Source organism: Lycorma delicatula, chromosome 2, assembly GCF_047948215.1.
Source record: "Lycorma delicatula isolate Av1 chromosome 2, ASM4794821v1, whole genome shotgun sequence".
In the NCBI taxonomy this organism is placed as follows: Eukaryota; Metazoa; Arthropoda; class Insecta; order Hemiptera; family Fulgoridae; genus Lycorma; species Lycorma delicatula.
The window spans coordinates 50823732-50849705 of NC_134456.1; the positions used below are offsets into that span (position 1 = coordinate 50823732).

The 25974-nt window shown below is 29.0% G+C and overlaps 1 protein-coding gene across 1 annotated transcript in view; it reads right to left on the reverse strand.

Annotated features, from left to right (window-relative positions):
• The window catches only part of LOC142318788 (uncharacterized), a 324097-nt gene that overhangs the window by 79624 nt on the left and 218499 nt on the right, over positions 1–25974 (reverse strand). Inside the window, exons 38-41 of the mRNA XM_075355258.1 lie at positions 21884–21952; positions 18036–18149; positions 8502–8600; positions 4768–4836 (exon numbers count right to left, since the gene is read on the reverse strand). Of these exons, the coding sequence (XP_075211373.1) occupies positions 4768–4836; positions 8502–8600; positions 18036–18149; positions 21884–21952 (351 nt within the window). The remainder of the gene's footprint in view (positions 1–4767; positions 4837–8501; positions 8601–18035; positions 18150–21883; positions 21953–25974) is intronic.

The window sequence follows — 25974 nt, forward strand, 5'->3', positions numbered from 1 at the left end:
CTACTACTTATAAACTAATTTTACTTTTTTTAAGAAAAACAAAATATTTAAATTATAAGATTTACATATAACTTACATATATATTATATATAATATAATATATAATAGTTATAATATATATATATATATATTATATATTAGAACTTACATATAGATTATTTTAAGTTATATGCAGTATTATCTATTGATAATAAACTGTTTACAGCATTGTTATCAAAATTGTATTGTGCGATCTCAAATTAATAGATTTGTCAGGTTTTAAATTGTAGCAAGTGGGCTGAATACACATTATATTGAATAAATAAGATTTCATTATATTCCCAATTCACATCAGAATTCAAAGTGAGTGTTAGTCTCTTATCAGAAGATCAGACAATATTTATTTAATGAAATTTATTTTCTATTTAGGGAAGATAAAACATTTATTCAAATTAATTATTCTTGTAATTACTCTAGTACAATATATTTATTTTTTACAAATAATTTGTTTTTCATGCATAAACTGATTAATACTAATTTAGTAATAAGTACAGTTAAATTAAATTCATATAAAGGAAAAATTGAAAAATATTTAAATAAAATGGCAGAGAGTTTTTAAAAGTCAAAAATTTATTTCAAGAGCTAACCTAAAATTAACTGTAAGGAATGAAAAAAATGCTTCCACAGTACTTGTGTTGAAATGTCGAAGAAGGATATAGAGTTTATCTCATCTTTGAGTCAGAAAAAAGTGAGTGTTCTTCCTTCTCTGAAACTAAGAGGAGGAGTATGATAGCTATGTCGTCAGCTAGATGGCAGGAGGGCTACCATGGTAGGAGGCCACCAGAAATTAGTGTAAAATATCTGTTACGTCAAATAAAAATTTATAGTTGCAAAAAAGGAATGTAAAACACAACTTATCAACAAGGGACCTGGGTTATTTTCAAGAGAGTCCAGTGTACCTTAATGAAAGTGCTACTGCATGCATCTAAGAGAAGAATGCTAGCACAAGCTAAACAATGCAATAAAGAAAAAGCCCTCAAGTACCTTTGGATTCACAATAGTGTGATACTAATGCAAAAAGAAGATGGTGCTCTTGTCGTTAAAATAACAGCTCAGGATCTAGACAAATTATAATTTTCTTCTTTTTTTGGAAAACTTTATTATAAAGAAAAAATTATTGTTTTTATTTTTTTTCTTATTATTATTATTATTATTCTTTGTTTTTTTTAATGTCAAAAGTACGTAGATATAATTTTGTTTTTAAGCAGTGATAGTGGATTGTAACATTAAAATATTTCTACTCATTAGGAAAATTTTTATCACACAAGTTTTTATGAATCCTGTTAATTGCAGACCAGATATTATAATTTTGTCTGAGATATGTATATATCAGGATAAATAAGACTGTTAATGAAATGTTTCCATTTCATTAACAGTGTTATCTGTACACAGGCTCAGTTATTATTCTAAAGATACTTTTACCAGTGAGTTATGTGATCTTATGTTAACTGGAGATATTAATGTTCATTAAGAAAAACAAACATAGTAGACAAATACTGACAATTATTACCTTTTTATGATTTGAAAATAGTCAACAAAATTACTAAAGATAAAAAATGAAATTTTTTATCCTTAATAAACATGAACCCCTTCATGTATTGATTGATCATGTATTTTTAGAAGTAGGGATTAAACAGTAGAAGTCTTTGATTCTGATATATCTAATCATAAACTGACAACATGTGCAGTTAAATTTCTCAAAGAATTAAGTAAGCCTGTCAAAAACTCTGATGTAGAGGGCAGAAAGATTATCATAGATTATAAAAAATTAGAGGATTTATGTAAATCCACTAATTTAGTATATATAGTTATCTGTCCCCAATATGAGGTCAAACGTTCACGAACTGTCAGGGAACTTGAGAGAATGCATTCCTTTCTGGATCTCCATATTAACTGGATGATCCTTAAGGAGTGGTCTATAGTGGCTGGTTTTCTTCACGCCCTTGCAGAGTGTAGGTTTACAGAGGGAGTTTAATCGAGGTACTCGATCATGGTAGCATCCCGGGTGGCTAGGATTCTGGCTTAGGCATTGGATTGGTTGGAGGTAGGTGCATTGGCATCGTGCCACGGTTATATTGATGTTTTTTTGTTATTTGATTTGGGGCTCCTGTTGGTGGGGATGGCCGCACCGGCGGGGTATGGTAGCCTGTGCAGCCAGGGGCATGGCTTCCCTCCGCCAATGGCAGTTCTGATGGTTACTTGGTAATGCCATGCAAAACTCCATGATGGGACCAGATGTGTGTGGGGTTTGTCACCGCTCCCACGTGGACTGGAATGAGGTTATGTTCCCCTTGTTAGGACCTAAATTGGTCGACTTATATTTGAGTGTAGGTCTGAATTTCTATGTTACGTAAGACATAATTTTGAGTGTAGCACTGATTTACCTTTCAACTCATTCATTTTCTGAGGCATTCACAGTCACAAATGGTGCTCTCAAATCTGCACTAGGCGCGGGGTTCGCACTTCCGCAGTTTCGGTCAGTTAGTTTGAGAGAATCATGTTAGGTTGGATGTGAAGATGTTCATTTGAGACTATATGAAGGCAAAATTTGATTTGTATTTTACTGATGCAAATATCTCAAAGGCATTTACATCGCAAGGCATTTTATCCCAACTGAGGCCTGGCTGATGACTGTGAGATGTAAGCAGTTAGAGGGTCTAAAGACGACCTCCAGTAAAGCCCCTCAGGGCTCGGATCAGAGGGGGTGGTGTGGCGACTGGTAACGTCACAAGGTGGGTGTCTTCCCCCTACGGGGTTGGGTTATATAGTTAGTATATATAATTGTGGGGGGGGGGAGGTTATTTCAGCCAACTAGTGCTACTCTTTCTTTTAACAAATTTAAAAAAGAGCTATGTTCTTTTAATATGAGAAAAAACAGCAGGGAAAATCACTATTAAAAAACTATGGATATTGACTTAGAGCTTTGTGAAAGAATAAAAAAAAGAAATTTACTATTTAAGAGATTTAAAAACCATTCTTATAGCAGGAAATTTAAATTAAATTCTTATAGGAACAAAAATCATTTATCCAGTGATATTAATAAAGCTAAGCACAAACTTTATTACATGTTTTAATGAACATAGAAATAATAACGTAGTAGAACGGAATACAGAGAATAGGATATTAGGTAGTAGAAAAAATGAAAATCTATCGAAAGTATTACCTCTAGAGAAAATGTTGACAGAGCCTATAAATATAGTAAATGAAATAATTTATGTATAAGAAAATTTGAGGATTCTCAGATAGCCTTTGCAGATATACTGCTCTCAGTTATGTGGCAGAGGAAGCTTAGAATTAAAATGCTGCAAGAAAGAGACTACTAAATATTGGTTTAATGCTAATTGTAAGGTCCTTAGTGACAAAACAAAATTTATGATTTTCAATATAAGTAAAAATATCAAACTTGATGAACCATTATACTATAGATATCACAACACAATTAGTTACATTAATTGTGTTAATTGTATTGTGTTTCAGCAGGTTGAAAAAATAAAGTATTTAGAGTTAATAACTGAACAAAGGTTATCAGGCTCAACCAAAATAACAAACTGAAAATTTAAATGAATAAAAATTTTTGATTACTGTATTCTTTACACTTTCACAAACCAAAATCAGTTTTAATATGAGTATCATGCACTCATGGGATTGCAACTGCAGTATGGAATTGTATGTTGGAGTAGAACATATTTAACAATGATTAAAACTTTGAGCACTCTCCAGAAAACAATTAAGTATCCTATTTTAATTTGTAAAAATTCAAGGTTAGAACACACTTTTTCATTATTTATGGATGCCAAAATTTTACAATTTGTTTGTATTGAAATTTGGTTTTAAAATTTTTTAATATCAGGAGTGAAAACAACATTCAAAGTAATACTAGGGTAGCCAAGTATAACATATGTTCTGCAATTCATTTCTAAACCTAAAAGTGAAATGTTTAAAAGAACTTATTCTTACTTTGCTAACTTATTCTAACTTTTTAAGTCTTACATATCAAACTATCAATCTACATAAAGGAAAATAGAAGTTATTTTATGATAGTCTACGGACTGGATTTTTAAATTTTCTGATGCTGAAATTTTTTTAATACTGTTAAATAGAATATGGAATAGCAATTTACCTTATTGAAAGCTGTGTTACAGTAGTATTAAATGGAGCTTCCTCTCTGAAGGGAAGCTACTAGTTAATATATCTTATGATAGTAACAGATCTTTACTCTTGAACACATTAGCAGTTGTTTGAATATTACTAATAATTGAAAGTTGAATGATACAATGTTTAGTCCAGATGTATTATTTGAATATGCGTACTACTTATGTATAAATTTGTAATATAAAGTGTAATTACTTTTATTATTGTAATACTTAATATTGCAATCTACACTTAAGTCTGAGTGATTGTAATGTAGAATTCTTTAATAAATAAATATTTACTTTTTAAATATTTTTATTTACATTTAAAATTCCTTTAATCACTAAAAAAAACTCAAATACAACAGATTTTTAGGACTAAAATTTCTTCCCTTGAAAGAAGTAATATTTATTTATTGCAAATAGTATTATTAATTGTACTTTTGAACCAACGTATTTCAAATCAGATACATTATCTGGAATTTAAATTTTCAATGTATAATTTACCAAACATTTTCTGTAATATGGCAAAAATAATTAATTTTAAAGTTATTATTCCTAATATTACAGTAATGTAAAACACGTATAACATTTTTACCTTGTTTTTCAGGGAGAAGTTCTGGAAATTCTGACTTTTTAACAGCTGCTGAAGTTTTGAAATAGTTAACTGCAAAAATAATTTTAAAAAATAATTAATAACTACAAAAAAAGAAATTCTAAAAAAACTAAAAACAAAACAATTATAATAATGCAAATTGGTACGTATGTATATTTACCAAACAAATATAATATACATATTTATTTTTTGGGTAGTAGTTATTGATGCTATTTTACAATTTTTTTGTTCATGTTAATATTTACTTTATCCAACATCCTCATTTATTTTATAAAGTTTGAGGGAAGTTCCAACTAATATTTTTACTGGCTTGCTACAACTAGTATAGTTGAGAATGATTACTGACATGTTCTCTTAGATTTTGCCTGATTGGGATTATTTTCTAATCTAATTTGCGACTACTTTTACATATTGCTTGATACTTCCAAATATAATAATCAGTTTATACAGATTAAAAGGTTTATTGAGTAAAAACTTGATGTAAATCATAATCTCCTTCCATCGTAGACTTGCTGACTCTAGTCCCACTAGGGTTCATTATTCTAGTCTTCAACTAGGCTAATCAACTTAACATAGCACCGCAGGTAGATTAACTGGAGTTGAGCCAAGAGGCTACAAGGAAATCTCAAAGTTTTAAGCACTTGTTACAGAACAAGAAGATATCAGAAATGGGCCAAGGTGTTAAGCAAATAATGAATTATCTATCTATACTGTTAAATGAAAACAGTTTGTCTGTCCAAGGTAATTACAAGAACACATCTCATACAAAAAATATCAACATTGTAAAACTTGTTTTTCCAAAGTATTTTTTTTGTAAAAATTATTTTTTCCCAAGTGACATTGTTACATATATAATAATTACGTAACTTGTCATATATTCCCCCTATTTGTCCCTTGGTACTCAATGTTAAAATTAATAACTATAGTTAAATAATACAGTCTGAGCATTAAGAAACCACTAATTACATATCAATTAAATGAATTTGATGGATAGATTAATTATTGAAGTCTAATTCAATGTGCCCCAAGAGATACTACCACTAGAATTGAAAAAATGTTTAACACTCCTTTGGACCACCAACTTACACAAGAAAAAAACTTAAATACTGCTATATTAAAATTTTTATTCTTTCAAAATGTTTATTTCAAGAAAAAATTGAAATACAGAAGAAGAACTTCAATTCTCTTTGTCCCCGACAGGCTTTTACACAGTCCATATCCATAAATTACAAAAGTTTAAATATTTTTTGTTTTAAACTTTTATTTTTCAAAATGTTTTACCTTTAGAAGAAATTAAAAAAGAAACAGGAAAGAAATGGTTAAGGGTTTATTTCTCAAAAGGATGCTCACGTCTCTAGCACTCAATTAACAAAAATTAATATTTTGCACAATAACAGAATTTTTTCAAAATGTATTCACCTTTAAAAATAATGATGGTCAAGGTGACTTTGAAACCTTCTGGCTTTGTTGCCTCAAAAAAAATTAAATACTTAAATATTTGTAATGTTAAATGCAAAATGTTTTTTTAAACGTACAAATGTAGGCTCAATACATATATGGCTCCCTCAATCAACAAAATTTAAAACATTTTAATAGTCCAATCACTTTTTTCTAAATGAGTTTTACCAAAAGAAAAATATTAAAAATCATATCTATGTGCTTCATTCCTTAATTCTCCATAGATCTCAGCCCCCTAGTTCTTTCAAATAACAGAAATTTAATTATTCCAAAATTGGAACAGTTTTTTTATTAAAATTGGTCTTAAATTTAAAAAGAAAAAGTAAAAGATCTGAAAAAATAAATTAAAGAGGGATCTGGGATCCTTTCATATTCCAATTCTTCAATTAATTAGTATTTGAAAAAATTTATGAGAATTTATGTTCAAATTATGAAAATGTAACACTTTGATGAAAACTTTTGATGGAACTTCTACTTTTGAAGACAGTAAAAAGCTCAATCAAGTTTATAGTAGCTGTGTCTTCTTTGGCTTCTTTTAATACTCTTAATATATGAACCTCTGATAGTCCTTGCAAGTCACATAAAATTAATATTTTTTAACTTAATATATGATTGAACTTCTGTACATATATTCTCATCAATAAGGTCTTTTCATGTATTAATGTTTGTTAAAAAGCTGATGAAAACAAATTCATTCTGTTTGTATTTTAATATTTTTTAATAATTTTTTTCTTATCACATAACAGCAATATAAGTTTTAATAAGATAACATCAAAATTAGAGCCAAGCTAAAAGAGTATTTGTGCAGAATAGGTCTACATAATAAATGCAACTCTAGAAATTAAAATTGGATGTCTTTTAGTGATATTTATTATTTTTTATCAGTTTTTAACACTTTTTCCAAGTTGCAAAAATGATTTTGTTTTTTTTGGAATTTTGTACATGTTTCTCTAATTATTAAGCCATTTTGTGTAATACCTGAGCGGTTTGGACTAATTTTATTAGTTTAAGTAAGATTTAAGTTGCAACTTATAATAGAGCCTCCCTGTGTACCCAGGACCTAGTGATACTTAGAACAGGAACAAGATGAGTATATATGGTTCTAAGTTTCACTGCTGTAAAAAATTACTGATTTCAGAATTTATTTTTAACCCCCTAAAACTTTTTCTAACAAATACTCCCCTAACTTGAGCCAGTCTACGTTTGATGCCTTTTTTACTTAGTAAAAAATGTTATAATTAAATAACAAGTCTAATATAATTTATATCAATAATTGTAACTTCTAGTAATATTTTATACTGTATTATTTAAATGTAAAGTGCATATCATTATCAACTAATATAATATCATAACTAATAATAACTATATATATATATATATATATATATATATAATATAACTAATAATATCATTATCATTATTAAAACTACTTTGTCAATTTTGAAGTTCATATTAAAGCTGTCTTACTTTACTCTTGATTAAATATTTATGCACTTAAGGTATTATTGAACTTTTTAAATACATAAATAAAACAAGTACAAAAAATTTTTCAAATTGTAAAATTTTGGCAATGGATAACATCAGTGATGACTGCAAACAGAATATCTGAAATATTTTACAATATCATCATTATAGGTTTTCTACATGTGATGAAAGTCCTAGTCTGTGTCTTTGGCTTCTTCATTAATCATTATCTATCTATTGTACGTTGTTCTTTTCCTTTCAATCCTTAAACATATGTCACAAACACGAGGTAATATAATGCTGAAAATTGGTATGTGTAAGCCAGATGGAAAGAAAAAATGGTATTTATGTATTAATGCCACCGCAGCAGAAGTTGCGCTAATGCACCAATAAAGAGCAATCTTTTGGATTCCTTGTTGTTTGCTGATTTTTGACGCCATTTTTTAGTGCTACAAAAATGCATATTTGGGATTTGCCAAAAACAGAACAAGGTGCAATTTTAGTTTTTCAGAAGCGAAATATTTTACCAAAAAAACAAAACTTTATTTTGGTAAACGTAAGTTTTGGAAATGTTATTTAAGACAATGTGATCAGCAAGTAGGACTTAGAAAAGACAACTGGTTAGGTTAGGTTAGCTGTAGCTGCAGTGGTGTTAATACGTAAGATCCGAAAAAATATTAGCAGTGACATACAAAAAAAATGGTGATAACACTACAGAAAAATTTGTTTAAAACAAATAAAGCAATTGTTAGAAACAAATTCAGAAAAAAAATTTAATAACAAATTTATATAACCTTGCATTTACAACTCCTGCACGCAAAACAACCTTTGGTACTTTGAGAGGAAGGTCTAGGTGTCACACAGCTGGCTTCAGTAAAGAAAGATACTGCACCCTAAAAAAAAATAAATATATATATATTTTTCTTTTTTCGTCTTCAGTCATTTGACTGGTTTGATGCAGCTCTCCAAGATTCCCTATCTAGTGCTAGTCGTTTCATTTCAGTATACCCTCTACATCCTACATCCCTAACAATTATATATATATATATATATATATAATAGTTTAAATTATGTCAATGATATAAACATATACACAAAACAATAATTAAAATAACTGTATTTTTTATATAATCCAACAAAATTATAACTCATCATTTAGACAGACATTATGCTTTCACAATATGTCTACTTTCCTTTTTAAAATATACGTTAAAAATTAACATAAATCACAAAATGAGGTATTGAAACAATTACTGTAATATCAAGCCTTCTTAAATATCTTACTGAAAATATTCAGCATCCTGAATAAGTTCTCTGGCATGTTCTTAAAAACTTAATTTTTTTTCGTCTTCAGTCATTTGACTGGTTTGATGCAGCTCTCCAAGATTCCCTATCTACTGCTAGTCGTTTCATTTCTGTATACCCTCTACATCCTACATCCCTAACAATTTGTTTTACATATTCCAAACGTGGTCTGCCTACATAATTTTTTCCTTCTACCTGTCCTTCCACAATTAAAGCGACTATTCCAGGATGCCTTAGTATGTGCCCTATAAGTCTGTCTCTTCTTTTAACTATATTTTTCCAAATGTTTCTTTCTTCATCTATTTGCCGCAATACCTCTTCATTTGTCACTTTATCCACCCATCTGATTTTTAACATTCTCCTATAGCACCACACTTCAAAAGCTTCTAATCTTTTTTTCTCAGATACTCTGATTGTCCAAGTTTCACTTCCATATAAAGCGACACTCCAAACATACACTTTCAAAAATCTTTTCCTGACATTTAAATTAATTTTTGATGTAAACAAATTATATTTCTTACTGAAGGCTCGTTTAGCTTGTGCTATTCGGCATTTCATGTCGCTCCTGCTTCGTCCATCTTTAGTAATTCTACTTCCCAAATAACAAAATTCTTCTACCTCCATAACCTTTTTTCCTCCTATTTTCACATTCAGTGGTCCATCTTTGTTATTTCTACTACATTTCATTACTTTTGTTTTGTTCTTGTTTATTTTCATGCGATAGTTCTTGCGTAGGACTTCATCTATGCCGTTCATTGTTTGTTCTAAATCCTTTTTACTCTCGGCTAGAATTACTATATCATCAGCAAATCGTAGCATCTTTATCTTTTCACCTTGTACTGTTACTCCGAATCTAAATTGTTCTTTAACATCATTAACTGCTAGTTCCATGTAAAGATTAAAAAGTAACGGAGATAAGGGAACATCCTTGTCGGACTCCCATTCTTATTACGGCTTCTTTCTTATGTTCTTCAATTGTTACTGTTGCTGTTTGGTTCCTGTACATGTTAGCTGTACATGTTTCGTTCTTCTATCTCTGTATTTGAACCCTAATTTTTTTAAAATGCTGAACATTTTATTCCAGTCTACGTTATCGAATGCCTTTTCTAGGTCTATAAACGCCAAGTCTGTTGGTTTGTTTTTGTTTAATCTTCCTTCTACTATTAATCTGAGGCCTAAAATTGCTTCCCTTGTCCCTATACTTTTCCTGAAACCAAATTGGTCTTCTCCTAACACTTCCTCCACTCTCCTCTCAATTCTTCTGTATAGAATTCTAGTTAAGATTTTTGATGCATGACTAGTTAAACTAATTGTTCTGTATTCTTCACATTATCTGCTCCTGCTTTCTTTGGTATCATTACTATAACACTTTTTTTGAAGTCTGAAGGAAATTCCCCTTTTTCATAAATATTACACACCAGTTTGTATAATCTATCAATCGCTTCCTCACCTGCACTGCGCAGTAATTCTACAGGTATTCCGTCTATTCCAGAAGCCTTTCTGCCATTTAAATCTTTTAATGCTCTCTTAAATTCAGATCTTAGTATTGTTTCTCCCATTTCATCCTCCTCAACTTCCTCTTCTTCCTCTATAACACCATTTTCTAATTCATTTCCTCCGTATAACTCTTCAATATATTCCACCCATCTATCGACTTTACCTTTCGTATTATATATTGGTGTACCATCTTTATTTAACACATTATTAGATTTTAATTTATGTACCCCAAAATCAAAACCAAATCTGCCCCTAGGTGCTTTATTCCCCCTGATCTTTAGCATTTTATAAAACTTTTGTTCAGTTGCACATTTGATATTCAATATTGAGAATATCATTACTTATGAATAGCATGACATAAAGACTCTGCTGCAAGCATGTGATTGATACAATACATATTGATATATACAAAAAGAATATTAGGATTTTAGTTTGTTATAATATCTCTCTTAGATGAAGTGTATAGTGTTGATTTAGGGCTAGAATCAAAGAGCAAAAGAAAAGTTGTGTGCATGGCTGTAAATTGACTCCCAGTCTTTCTGCTTGACAGTGCCACTTGCAAAGATGGTGACTCCTAAATAGAAAAACTTCTATTTTGCTAAATGTGAATATGTAGTTATAGCTCAATATGAATTCCATAGAATATTTAATTGTGACTATAACATTTGTTGATGGCATAATCGTTTTGAAATGACCAGATGTCTGTGTCAATGGAAGAATACAGATGACCAAATGTGTCAAGAAAATGTTGAACATATAAAAGAATCTTTCTTGCATAATGCTAAAAAATTGCTAGGAAGACCAGCTGCAAACTAGCAGTCTGCTGATAACTATGTTTAATGTTATAAGGAAACACTTAGATATACATCCATACCATTTATAGCTGTTACAGGCTGTGAAGTCTTCTGAAATGCTATTCTCATTGATTTGCAATCAAAATGTTGCAGCATGAAGAGTGACTTTCTTCATTGTATTGTGTTTAGTGATGAGTCATCTCTCCATCTTAATGGAAAAGTTAACACACATAATACCTGTATCTGCAGGCAAGAAAATAACCATGAACTCTTACAATCCAAAAGGGACTCCCCAAAATAAAATATTTTCTGTCCAGTATCTCAATGGCAAGTTTACAGGTCGTTATTTTTTGCTGGAGCAAGCACAACAAGAGTTATACAATCTTAAACTGTTTGATAAACCAAAACAAATTTTATTTGGCAACAAGATGGTATGCCTCCTCACTGGCATACCAACTATATGAGACTGTTACCAACTGGCAACTATATGAGATTGTTTGAATGTTCTCCCCAACCCAATGATACAGCTTGTTTGTAGTTACTTCCAAGGTCACTAGTTTTCCTTTGAGCTTTGAGCTTTGAGGTTTTATAAAAGTTCTTTTACATTTCTTTCCACTACTTACTTATCTACCCAATTTGAGATGTTAAGATTGAAGCAGTTGGCCCTTCTAGTACTCCAGACATGCTGATTAAAGTATAGGATGAATCCTCCTATTGTTTGGATGTATGCCATTTGACAGAAGGTGCTCACACTGAACACTTGTAGGGAAAAACTGTAAGAATTTCTCTTCCATTTTATTTGTGATTTATTACTGTATATCAAAGTTATAAGATATTAATTTTTAAACTCTCCAGTATTCTTTTTTGTACACTCCGTATTCCTAAAATAAAAACTTATCACAAATTCCAATTTTATGATGCATCATAAATTGTTTCTTTTTAAGATATCTAACAATCTTCCAAGACTCAGTAGCCATTTTTGCATTTGTATGAACAGATTTGTACATAATTTTTAATGAACTTTCAACATTTGCTTTCTTGGACTTAGATGTTGCAACTGCTATCATATTTTGGCCTGATTGTCTTTATTTACATCTTTCTGTCAACTCTGAAATCAGTGGAAATTCCTTGTCACCTTATTTATACTTTAATACTATTGTTCTAATTATTATTAGGAGATAGTCATAGAATAGGCCTTTATCAACATCAAATCCCATGATTAATTTAATTAGTGAACTAGATACAATGTATTAATCAATAAACAAGGATCTCTGAGGTCTAATAAACAAATTCCTTGCAGCTCCTTTGTATGTCCATTTAGAAAACCAGATCATTCTCCTCATAGAAATTTAAAGTTTATTATTCTTAGGCATTCTGATCAAAGATACTATGCAGTTTATATTAAAAAAAAAACATCTTTTGGAATTATTTTTACATTACTTTTTAACAGCAAATTAAAAAATGAATAACTGCTGTTTTTACATAACAAATTACAAAGATTTTTAAAATCTCTATGCCAGTGGTTCAGATTTATAGAACATTCAGATTATGTTAATCTGAAAATAACAAGAAAATTCAATAATTTTAGCCACAATTATCAATTTAACCTAATTAATTTATATATGGATTCCCTTTTTTGTGGTAAGTTACACCCACAACTATCTCACTTTGTTTTTACTGCTGATAACCATTAAATTTTCTAATTTTAATAGATTTTCCAAAATATATAATTTACTTTTTAGTTTGCAAATCTAATTACTATATTCTAATATTAGGCTATATTCTATATTTTCATGAGAAGGCTGTGCAATAGAGCACAGCCTTCTCAAATAGCTCTGGATGATTAAAATAAATTTCTACTTTTTACTTGGTTGAAAAACAATTTCATTAGTTAGTTCTTCTTCTTTAAACTTTCCATACTGCTTTAACAAATCACCACATCCACCAAATTTTACATCCATAACCAATACATCTCCCTTACATTTGACTTCTTTCCTGATTTTCTAATTTTATGTAATTTTCACTGTCTTTGTAATTGCAGTTATTGTTTGTTATAGCCTATACTACCAAATTGTGTGTGCATGTGTTTTCCTCAAATATTGTATTTTACTTTTATTAATTTTATATTTACAATAAGTTATATTTACAATATATATATATATACATGTATATCCATATGAAAAGTTTAATGAATTTTTTTGTTTAGTATCCTGGCAGAATAAATTTATTATTATCAAATACATAAAATAAAAATATCACTGTAAAAATAATATCACTATAATAAAAAAGAATACAATTCTGTAAAGAAATTAAACTTTATCACTTACTGCTTTTTTTTTTAATTCACTCACATTAGTGCCTTTGCAGTCTGTACTGCTTTATCAAATGCATTAAAAATTTTTTTTTTTAATTTTTTAAAAAGGAAAGTTTTTAAATTTAAAAAATAATGATAAAGTATTTCAAATTTTATTTTATCATTTTTAAATCAAGATAATTTATAGCTTTTTCATGTTAAGCAAATTTTTAATTTCTTTTATATTTTTTTAAATATACTGAGTATACTTGTATAATTTTGTTTATTATTGAAGTATTTTTTTATATGAAAATTTATACAGAATGTATCATGAAGTTCTTCTGAGACTTCCATAACCTATTCTAAAATTTCCAAAAATGCTTCATTAATTATGACCAGCAAAAGATTTTGCTCGTATTTCAGCTACCCTGGTGAAATGAGGCCATACTGAAATTTTTAGATCATTAATTAAGGTACAGAATTAGTGATTTCTTATGGTTTATGATCTGAAAAATTGAAAAAATATGTCCCAGAACCACAGCATAGGTTCATTGTATATGCACCAGTTTGAGAAATCTGGGATGAAAACCAATAAATTGGAGTAAAAGTCCTGTTTTTACCTTTGATGTACAATAACTTTGTTAAATGGATAATAAGCACATAAAACCTTTAAACAAAACTTGTAGAGTTTAATTCTTAACAAAATGGTATGAAATAAGTTGAATAAAACAAAAAAAAAGTTAGAGAATTAGAACTTTATTTACAAATACTACACTAGACCAAAGTACATTATACATATCAGTTTATAAAATGTTCAAAAACGAGCTCATTTTCAACACTTGGCATGCTTCTGTACTACTTTTGTTGCTCTTTTTTGTTCTTTAGGGTTTTCCTTAAGTTGCTCAGCTGCATCCATAATGCAGACAATTCCTCATGAGAATGTATTTTTGTCTTGAATACAATATTTTTCATTCATCCCAGGTGCAAAAATCTAAAGGCGTTAGGATCAGACAATTCTGGTGGCGAGGAGTGTGGACCTCACCTCTACAACTAATCCATTTCTCAAGGAAATTATGATTTCAGTGAGTGGAAATGGCACAATAGAAGTGGGGAGGCACAACATTATACTGGAAATATACCATGCGTCTCGGCACTAGAGGAACATCTTCAAGCAGCTCCGGCAGCAGCTGCTTGAAGATGACCCCAGTATTTAAGTGGCCAGGTAATATGAACTGTCCAAACGGCTAATGTGAAGAGGTCATACCATACATTAATGCTAAATCGATGTTGAAAATTGCTTTCTACCATTTCATGAAGTTTTACTTCTGTCCATGTATACTCAATGCAAAGTTGTTGACACCACCTCAAGTGAAATTTGCCTCATTGGTAAATAGAACATACTTGCAGAGTTGTCAATTTGTATTCCATCAGTTGCAGAAGTGAGATAATAAAAAAATTATTATCTAAGTAATTTTGCTTTTACAAATTTTTCACATCACCAAAACAGAATTTGGTTTTTGTTTACATGACATGTGTACTTTTCTGAAAAATGTAGAAATGTACACTGTTTCTAAATAAAATTTGAATTTTAATAACTTTTCTTTTTTATTCAACTTATTTCATCCCAATTTTGTTTCTATAAGTTCTGTTTAAACATTTTTGTGTTTATTACCCATACAACAAAGATATTAAATGTCAAACATAAAAACCAGGGTAGTATTTTTACCCTAATTTAATAGTTTTCCAGATTTCTCAAAAACTACTGCAGATGCAGTTCTGGGACCTATTTTGTTCGATTTTTCAGATCAAAAGCCAGAAGATATCACTAATTGTGCCCCTTAATTAATGTCCTAAAAATTTCAGTACAACCTCATTTCACCAAATAGCTAAAATCCGAGCATAATCTTTCACTACCCGTAACTCGCAAACAAAGCATTTTAGGACATATGTTTATATGAACTTTTTCCATTATTTTCATGAGTAGAATAGAAAGTCTTGGGAGAACTTTGTGATACACTCTGTATAGTTTGTGTATCTATTATAAAATAATTATATTATTTTTCATTAAGATCTATTTTACCATTGACTTTGTTAAAGCATATTTTAGCTAGCATAACTAAATTGCAACTAACTGCCCATCAGTTTTGCCCAACTAATCCTTGGGGAGAATAATGTGTTTGGGTGTATGTTTCTTTGTGGATATGTAACTTCAGAATGGCTGAACAAAATTTTCTACAAAAGATTTCAGAAGTAGGTATCAAACAATTTGTGGCATAAATGTTTAAGCGAGACTGGGTATTGAAGAGTTCTTAAGAAAACACCTAGTTCAAATAAAAAGTTAAGTAGTACATCTTAAATATTTCATATTTATATGTATACTTGAAATAGAGAATTCAATAACAATATTTTACATGAAAGAATATAAAGTTAAAATAATGATTTCTGTAAATAATAAATTATGAAAATATAAACAAAATATTTAAGACAGTAAAAAATTTATTTTGAAAAAACAAAAAAGAACACAATATAAATTAAAAGATATCATTTGAATGTGAATGAGAGAAAATTTTGAAATTAGGAAAATTTTAGAATGTTTCAAATGTACAAGCAATGAATTCCAGTTATCTTGATGCCTGGGGAAAAGAAGAAAACTGCTGAAAACATTCAGAAAGATTAGAAAAATTAATGATATAAAAGCCAAAAACTTGCTTGGCCCAATCTATTACACATGTAGAAACAACCATAGAAATACCTGTATTACCAAATACCAGACTACCTAATACTCCATAGAAATACATGTGTTATCAAAAGTCAATGATTATATTCATATCTTGCATGAACACAATTGGACTCATAATAATTAAAAACATCAGCTTCAACAAGTTGCTGAAGACGTTCTTGATGATCAACTTGACTTCCAAGGATGATGTTTTAGATTGCTAATACATAAGCATTTATTTGGATAAACATTGTTAAAAGTTATGTAGCCAATTTGTGCATTAATTGTGAAGTTAATGGGCAAATGGTAAGGTCAATGGGCTGAAAGAACTGTTGTGCAAACAGTTCCCTCAGTATAGTTTTTTATGATTGCTGAAGAAATTTTTCCACAGTGATAGTTTCTTGATGTCCAATTTCCCAGTAGATGGATATATAGGAGATCTGTTAAAAATCTTCACAATCTACCACTTAATCTTTATCTTTAGTCATTTAAATGGGTAATATTTATTTCTAGCTAGACTAATTTTGCATGTGTTAAGTCAATCCAATTTTTTGAGACTTATGGAACATTTACTTATTCTGAATATACAAATAATTTATTTAAACATTAATTTTTAACAAATGAATACTCTAAGAAGAATTTTGAATAGGTCTGAAATATAGTTACATTTTTATTAGATGTAGCACAAAAGGTTATTAAGGGTAAATTTTACAATTTAAGGATAAGACAGCATAATTTAAATTTTTTTCCCAGTCATTTGACTGGTTTGATGCAAATTTCAAAGATTTCCTATCTAGTGCCAGTCCAGTCGTTTCATATTATGAATAAACTCTGATCTTTTTAGAAAAAAAATTTAGCGTGAAATCAATAAACAAGAAAAGCCTAGAAAAAGTAGCTTTGAAGCTAATTTTATGGTTAACTTTCCTGGCTTAACTGGTGAAGTTATGCAACTCTTCTAAGGGCTTCATCCTCAGCAGATTATGACTTAAAGGGAAAATTATTAATAAACTTCAGTTTTAACAACTGTAATGAAAACATCTAATTAATACAAGAACTTGACTAGACTTGATCCCCAGAAACAAGAAAAAAAACATTATTTGGTCCCCTCCTCTTTCTGAGAATTTAAAGTAGGTCAAGCACAATCAGAAAGTATCTTAGATAGGCCTACCTAAAGGACATTAAATTATGTGAAAAAAGTTGCTTATTCTTTGAATAAAATTTTGAGATATGGGTTCTGTGAAGTTCATATTTATTTCTCTGCCCTCTTGATTAATTGTGCCCAAATTTAAATAATATCAATGCCCCATATACAGAAATCATAAAGGGAAATCGCATCTAAATTGATCCATCTAATCTAGTGATACAGTAAAATACAGACAACATTCATATATACATTAACAATTTTCAAATGCTAAAATTGTTTTTATTGGTTAGACAGATTGTGAAACATCAAAATCGGCTAAAATGAATTTAAAGAAAAAAAAGGTTTGACTCAATTAGAATACTTTCTCTTATGTAGTATACTGAGCTGCACATTATAACTACATAGCTGGGAAGGTAGTAAGTAATAAATAAGCTATGCTCCTTGAAAAAGATGTTATTTAGGGAATTTGTAACCCAGAAATACACACAAATTTAATATTAAATGAAGTCCCAATTTTGTGGAAGGAGTTAATCACTAAATATGAACAATATTAAATATAACATTAGTGAAATATACCTTTTCATCATCTTGTTTTAGATTTACAACACTATCACAGGCTGAGGTGGGATATTCATCAGTACTTTTATCTGCAGTTCTAAGTTCATCTAATATTGTATTTAATTTAATAATCTGCAAAAAAATTAAAGTAATAAATAATAACAAATGCATTACTTTTATTCATCTTACAATTAAATTTGTAACAAATAAATTAGCCTGCTTGAAACGCCTAGCAAATAAACATATAATTTGATAAATTAATAAATATAACTAAAATATTTAACAGAGAATGTATGTATATCTCTCTCTCCCTCTCTCTTTTTGTGTATGCATAAAAACTTCTTTAATTTTTCTTCTTTAACACAGCCACCATTTATAATTTTTTCTATTCTAAAGCATAAAGTTATTATAAGACTTATTTCTTTATCACCAATCATTTGATTGGTTTGATCAAATTTTATATTTTTCTTTCTATTCTGAACAAATCTTTTAATCTCAAATTATTTATAACATTTTGCAACCTTAATTATTTGTACCATAAATAATTTTTTCCTTTCTGTAGAATTTTTATCATTACACTTTATCACTAATGGTAAAGTTTTTCAACTCAAAATAAAAGCCAATTTTTGTAAATTTCCAATTTTATTGTCCACTCAACTCTGCTACTGATTCCTTTACTTACCTATGCTTAATAATGCATTACAGTCAAATTACTAATATCAAAAAATAACACCCCTAATTTTTGTATTTCTCAAAAATTTGAGTCAGTTTGCTTTACAGAGTCAAATTACTAACATAAAAAATATCACCTCTAATTTTTGTTATTTCTCAAAAATTTGAGAATCCTGACAAGAACTAAAATTTTTGACGAAAAATTTTCTAGTTGTATATGTGTGTTAGTTTATATCTGATTTTCTATAAATTAGTTGTAAATTAGAAGGATTCTAAAACAAGGGAGAACTATTATTATTAATAATGAACATCCCATGCCAGAATTAATAAGTAAGAAATGAAGTATTTTCCTGTTCTCTTCTTCATTGAGGAATGTAATGTTGAATATTAATATGCTATGCCCATTGTAATGGCAGGTAATAGTCAAATAAAAAAACAACTGCACCTTCATTCCATTTATCACAGGGATTAATTTATATAATTAGCATCATATCATTACTTTCAGAGAAAATAACAAATTGGTGCCTCTTGGCAGATATTTTATATACATCATAGCCATAAGAAGATGGAGCAAAAAGTACAAAGTAACAAAATAAAATAGGCAGGCATTCACTGTTTTGAAGCAGTGAATTACATGCAGTGCTTTTCAATTCAGTAGAGGAATTGATATTACCATGATATTAGATTATAATTCTGTGATATACTAAAGAAGGGGAAGTGTAAAGAATAGATATTATCAGTCATTTTATATGGATTTTATTTATTATTGATGTCAATAATAAATCTCTTTTGTATCAGTAAGTAACCTGATAAACAACTTAAAAGTAAAATTGATGCCAACAGCATTGTTATAAAAATAAGCAAATGTCTATTTATAATAATAAAAAATACATGAAAATGATTTTTCATTTCATTGGCTCTTTGCCAGGCTGTATAAGAAAGTGAACCAACTATTCCTACTTAAATACCAGACTATTATTATACAAAAATTATGTTATTAATAAATTATAAAAGTTGAACCTAGCTCTGTTAACTATGTAATCACAAATTAAACCGGAAACATTTGGGCACATGCCAATGCAGGTTAGCCATCAATACAATTTGTAATTTTTATGTATGAGTTTACAAGTGAGAAAATAACGACATGATATTTGCTTGAAATAGAGATGGACGTCAGTTATTGGCAATTTACTAAAATGTTAATTGTCCTGAATCTAATCTGGAGCCCATGGTTAGCAATTAAAATATTTAAAACTTGTGTCATTAAGTTTAAATACAGTCTCTTTTTTTTTTGAAGAAATAACTATTTCATAAACAAATTTCTAGCAATCTAATTATTTAAAATGCATATATCTAATGATTTATTTTTTTTAATAAAAGAAGTTTACCACACTGAAAACTTTCACCTTATTAAGAACACATTTGATACAAATTTATACAAGTTTTAGTAATAAAGAATAGTATCTTTCCTAACTCGCTAATCCTCTTACTTTTTAAACATAAACACATACTTTACAACCGATAAATTTACACTGCACTAACAACAAAAAAATGATTCTATCAGCTCACATAAATCTTAAAATATAAAAGTACAATGAAGGAAGACGTATTTAACTATTACAAAACACTAACACTAATGAGGAAAAATTTTTTTCAATAAAATCACACTGGCATTTATTTTTCCAAACAGTAATAAAACAAATATTAAGTTTCACTTTACTGACCACAAAACAAATAACCAAAAAGAGCTATCAGAAGTCAACTAATATTTATCTCCAAGATTAGGTTAGTTTAGATGTTATACTGTAAAAAACTGAAAAAAATAAAAATATACAACTTATTTAGGATTTCCTTATTTATAAAAATTTCCGTAAAAATATGTACATATTCATTTTCTTAAAAAAAAAATCTAATAAAATATAATATAAAAGATGTAAACATATAACAGATGAGAATAAAATCAGCTGATGATGAAATGCCATTCCATTATACTCAAGTTTCACAGGAAACAATAAAATACCTGATAATTATTTATAGCATTTAAAGATTTTTTTTTCTGTTATCTAAGTACAATAGTTTTTTGTAATATTTATCATTTCACATCTCTTTTTTAATAGCACTTCAATAATAAATTAATTGTTTTATGATTTTAGTATTGCATTATAACTTTATTAATACAAATATCTTCAAAATATGTAGGAGGTATTGATCTCAGTGCTTATCTACATGAAAAATTCTGAAATAACATAAAGAGTTAAATGGAATGCTTGGAGATTCTTTTGCTCTTTCTAGGGACTTCTATTGTTCTAATGACTGAATCTAATATCAGTAATGGAAATATTAGTGAATTGTAAGTGTTTAGATCCTTTTTTATATAATTGAGAATGAATAGTTGTTTGATAAATAACACAAATTAATGAGTTTTTAATAAATATTACAGCAAAAATGGATAGAATGAAGGTAATTGAACTTAATATTTTTCCAATGTTTATGATTAATAAACAAGGGAAACTATTTTTAATTTGAAATAAAGCCAAGAAATTTATAAAATTTGTAAGAAGAAAGCTTTAACAAAAAAATTTGTAAGAAGAAATTAGATGCAAGTAATTATTACTGATATCTAATCTAGACTATCAACTTTATTATTGTTACAAATGTTTGTTGTGATATAAGTTATGTCTTAATTTGCTGTAGAGGCTTCTTTGGACAGCCAAAAGTAAGTATTCATGGAATTAGGAAAAAAATGATTGATATATATTACAGAATAGAAAAAAATAGGAATTAAAAAGACCTTTAAACGAGAACCACTGAGTATGGTGTATAAGATTTTAGAGACAAAATTGAAAAAAAATACCAAAAAAAGGGGAAGTGAATAGAGAAATGATGGAAGGAGAAAAATGGAAAGACAGATAAACATGAAGGCTAATATTGATCCATTTGAAAGACATGATGCAAAAATATGTCCTTGAGTAGAGCATTGCATGTTATAAACAAATTCTTTCAGTTTGTAATACATCTATTATAGTCTTAAAATTCATGAATATATAAATAACTTCATGTAACCTATAAGTAAATAAATAATATACAATAGAAAATTTAAATTTCAAGTCCATTCTGAAACAGAGGAAACATATATATAAGCCTCTACATTTCTGAAGTGTTAAAAGAAAAAATTGTTGTGTTTTATTACTAACCTCCTCTTTCAATCTGTATATTTCAGTATGTTGTTCCCTTATTTTTGTTATAAGATCTGAAGTTTCTGTCTGTAAAATATTGACACAAAAAGTTATTAATTTGAGTTAAAAAAGTTGCTAAAAGCCAACCTTAAATTTATATTGATCGTTAAAATTTAATGGTCATTCATACAGTAATCCACTCCTTCACAACAGACATTCTCAGCAATTACAGCCAAATTCACTGTTGTCTAAGTTTCTGCATATGATGAATATTTAATAATTATATTTACTTAAATCTTCCTTTTATTTTTTTCTTAGTTTCCTATATCACACTAATTCTCAGAATCTTAGGGAAAACCAACTAACTTTGTACTCTCCTCATCTCTAGTCTAACCACATTAGTAAGATATCTTGGGATCTATTATTCTCTAAATAAGGAAAAATCACTATCTATAAAAGTTTATATAACAATTTCCTTATTTCCACTTCCCTATCCTCAAGAAATACAAATTGCTTCCCCTTTTTTCACTGTTGAGAAGCTGTCGCTGTTAAACGATAGTAGAAGACCAAATTCTGTTCCTGTTTGAATTTTAAATTTGTTAAAACTCCTTTTGTGAAAGCGTTCAATCATAAGAATATTGTCCTATATTATCCCCTCCCTCAAAAGTTTATTCATAGTGAGGATATCTTTTAGATCAGCTTTGATTGGCATAGCACAATCTAAGTTTGCGCTAGTTTGTAAAAAGAACTTTTAAAGAAGCTGCTGAATTTAACCTCTGAATGTAGGACATAGCCAGATCCTGAACTTTCCTTACTGTAGGAGTGATTTATTTTAGATACAACATAAAAAAAAATATATCCTATGCTTGTATTTTGCTTAAATTTAATAAAAATCAAGAATTATTATTTTTATTTTTCTATAAAACAAAAAATAATAATAATATTCATTAATACACTAGAAATTTAGGGTTACAATAAATTCATAAATTGCATGTTTGTAAGAGGTAGTTGACTTCAAATAACCCCCCTCCTAAAAAAATACAACTGTAACATTTTTCAGTAATTATTGAAATTGTAACAACCAACAAACTCTAATAAAGCACATTCATTACATATATAATTAATATATGATGTGTAATATATATATATTTTTATTGTATTATTATATATATATAAATTGTATAATGATTAATAAATTAAGAGAGTAAATATTTAAACCCAATCAATAGTTATAAAGATGGATCAAGATTGTAATATAGATCACTCTTTTTGTCTAAAAAGCATATTCAAAAATATATCACTGCATTATAAAATCAATCAGCTACAGAGATAATATAAAAAAGGATATTTTATTTATCACCTAGGTTTGAGAGATTAAAACATTATTTTTCTGTATCAATGTAAAGTTAGTGATATGAAATTCATTAATGGCCATCAATCAAGATAAAAAAGTAAAAATTATTCAGATATGAGAGATTAAATTTACGCGAAGATGTTTAATTTTAGTGCAATACAATAATCTTGTCTTAACCTTTTTTTTTGACAATACTATCTAAACTTTTGATGGTTCAATATTAGACTATTGAAAGAATAAAATGTGGAAAATAAAACGAAGTACGATTGTAGGTAATCTAAGTTAAACAAAGTTGTGGATGTACTATTGTTGGTATTCTGTATGTGGATAATGACAAAACAGTTAATCCCATTCCAGAAAAAAGATCAGTTACCATAGATCTGATGTACAAATACTAAGAACATTTTGATTTAAAGATTGTTTAAATTTTACAGCTTTGAACAGAATCAACTCGCACCAGTACAGAAATACAAAAATGAAGCATGAATGGTGAATTTATCTAACATAAAATATTTAAACATACATCCAAATTCAAAGATGAACTGATAAATTTAATTAAAATAGATCTCTGCAACAAAATGAGTTAATATATTTTACTCACTTTTTTACTTCTTTTTTACAGAACTTATGTAACAATAAAATAAAAAAAAAACAGCAGAAGTAAAATTAAACATAATAAACTTATTAAACTTCTGGCAAATATGTGCATAGATCAGAAAAAGTAAAAAGAATAACATGGTCTATATGCCCAATTTTTAGGTTACAATCAAAAATCACAATGTTAATTTTGACAATTTTTTTTTCGATACAATCGTAGAAGTTATCCATTTAATTGTATCATGAGTGTGATGATTCTGACTATAGCAAAAGGATAAAAAAACTATGGTCACAACCCAAAAATCTGTAACAAGTAGTACCAATTGCAAACATTAAACCGTAGAATATGTTATGTTCAATTTATTTGAAACTAACAAATAACAATTGATTGTCAAGCATGATTTACTTTTCTAAGTATAATTTATTTTATTAAGAAATTTATTATTTTATGCACAAAGCCTGCTTTATTTCTTTATCATAATGTAAGCTATATTATATATCTAAGTAACATATATTTGTATAAAAATTGAGTAATCTGTAAATAAACTTACTGCATTTAAATCTGAAAAAAAATTATAGTCAGGAACCCATTTATTACACAGTCTAACAATATACGGATTAACATGCATTATGTGTTTAGTGTGTTTTATTTTATCAATTTTTTTTTGTAATATGCAAATTTTTGTTTCATTTGAGTGTATTAAATTTATAACCTTTAGATTCTACATGTAAATTTGCATTTTATGTATATGATTATATATGGATCTCATTTCTATAAGGTGATTTGTTAATAATTCTGATATTGTGAATAGTATGCTTGTACTTATAGGTGAATCTGTGGACAGTTATGCCGTATAATATTAAGTGAAATCACTGCAGTTTAATCTGCATGCTCCTGGGTTGTTACGAGGAGTGTGAGAAAAATAATGAGACTGACTTTTTACTTACCAAAGTTTTTATTTTTTCAAACAACAATATTATCCCCTTCAAAGTAGTTCCCATGGGCAGCTATACACCGGCAGAGTCATTGTTCCCACTCCTGGTAGCAGCGCTGGAAGGCTTCAACTGGTAGGGCTTTTAACTGGTCGGTCACAGTCTTTTGAATGTTCTCCAAAGTTCCAAAATGATGTCCTTTTAAGACATGTTTCAATTTTGGGAAAAGGAAAAGTCACAAGGACTCAAATCAGGTGAATAGGGGGTGGGAGTTGAGGAACCATAGGAATGTGTTTTGAGGTCAAAAATTCTTCCCTTATGGAAATGGCCATGTGACATGACAGGGCATTGTCATGATGAAGCATCCACTTGTCTCCAATATCTGGTCTCACGCGAATCACTCTTTTCCTGAGCCTTTCAAACTTGGTTAACAGTTTGTCCTGGAGGAACAAATTCTTTATACACGATAACCCTACTGTCAAAAAAGCAAATCAGCATGGTTTTGATCTTTGATTTGCTCATTCGACATGTTTTTGGTTGAGGAGATGACAGAGTGTGCCACTCTTCGTTTTGCCGCTTTGTTTCAGCATTGTACTCAAATGTCCAGGATTCATCACCTGTGGTCACACGATTGAAGAATTCTTGGTCATTATCAATACTCTCAAGAAGATCAATGCAGACATTTCTTTGATTGTCCTTCTGTTCCATTGTGAGGTTTTTCGGCACCAATTTCCCACAAACCTTTCGCATGTCCAAATCATCTGTCAAAATTTTATGTACGGTGAAAGTGTTTAAATTTAACTGTTCACTCATCATCCTCATTGTTAAACGATGGTCTGATCTCAGAAGAACCCTCGCACGCTCAACGCTTTCATCAGATATTGAAGTTGAAGGTCTCCCTGAGCGAGGTTGATCTTCAACATGTTCTCGGCCTTCCAAAAATGATTTGTGCCTGCGGAAAACTTGTGCTCTTAAGAAGCAATGTTTCCCATAGGCCTGTTTCAACTTTTCAAAGGTCACACTCGCAGATTCCCCAAGTTTAACATAAAACTTGATTGCATAACTTTGCTCTAAATTCCGATGCTCCATTTTCATAACAAAAACACAACTTCACTGATGGCGCTGTCAAAAATAATGTGTTGGCTGAATGGAGTTGAAACTTGTACTGAGCATGTGGAAGGGATGAACAAACCGGTCTAGCACAGACTGGTAGACACAATGTTGC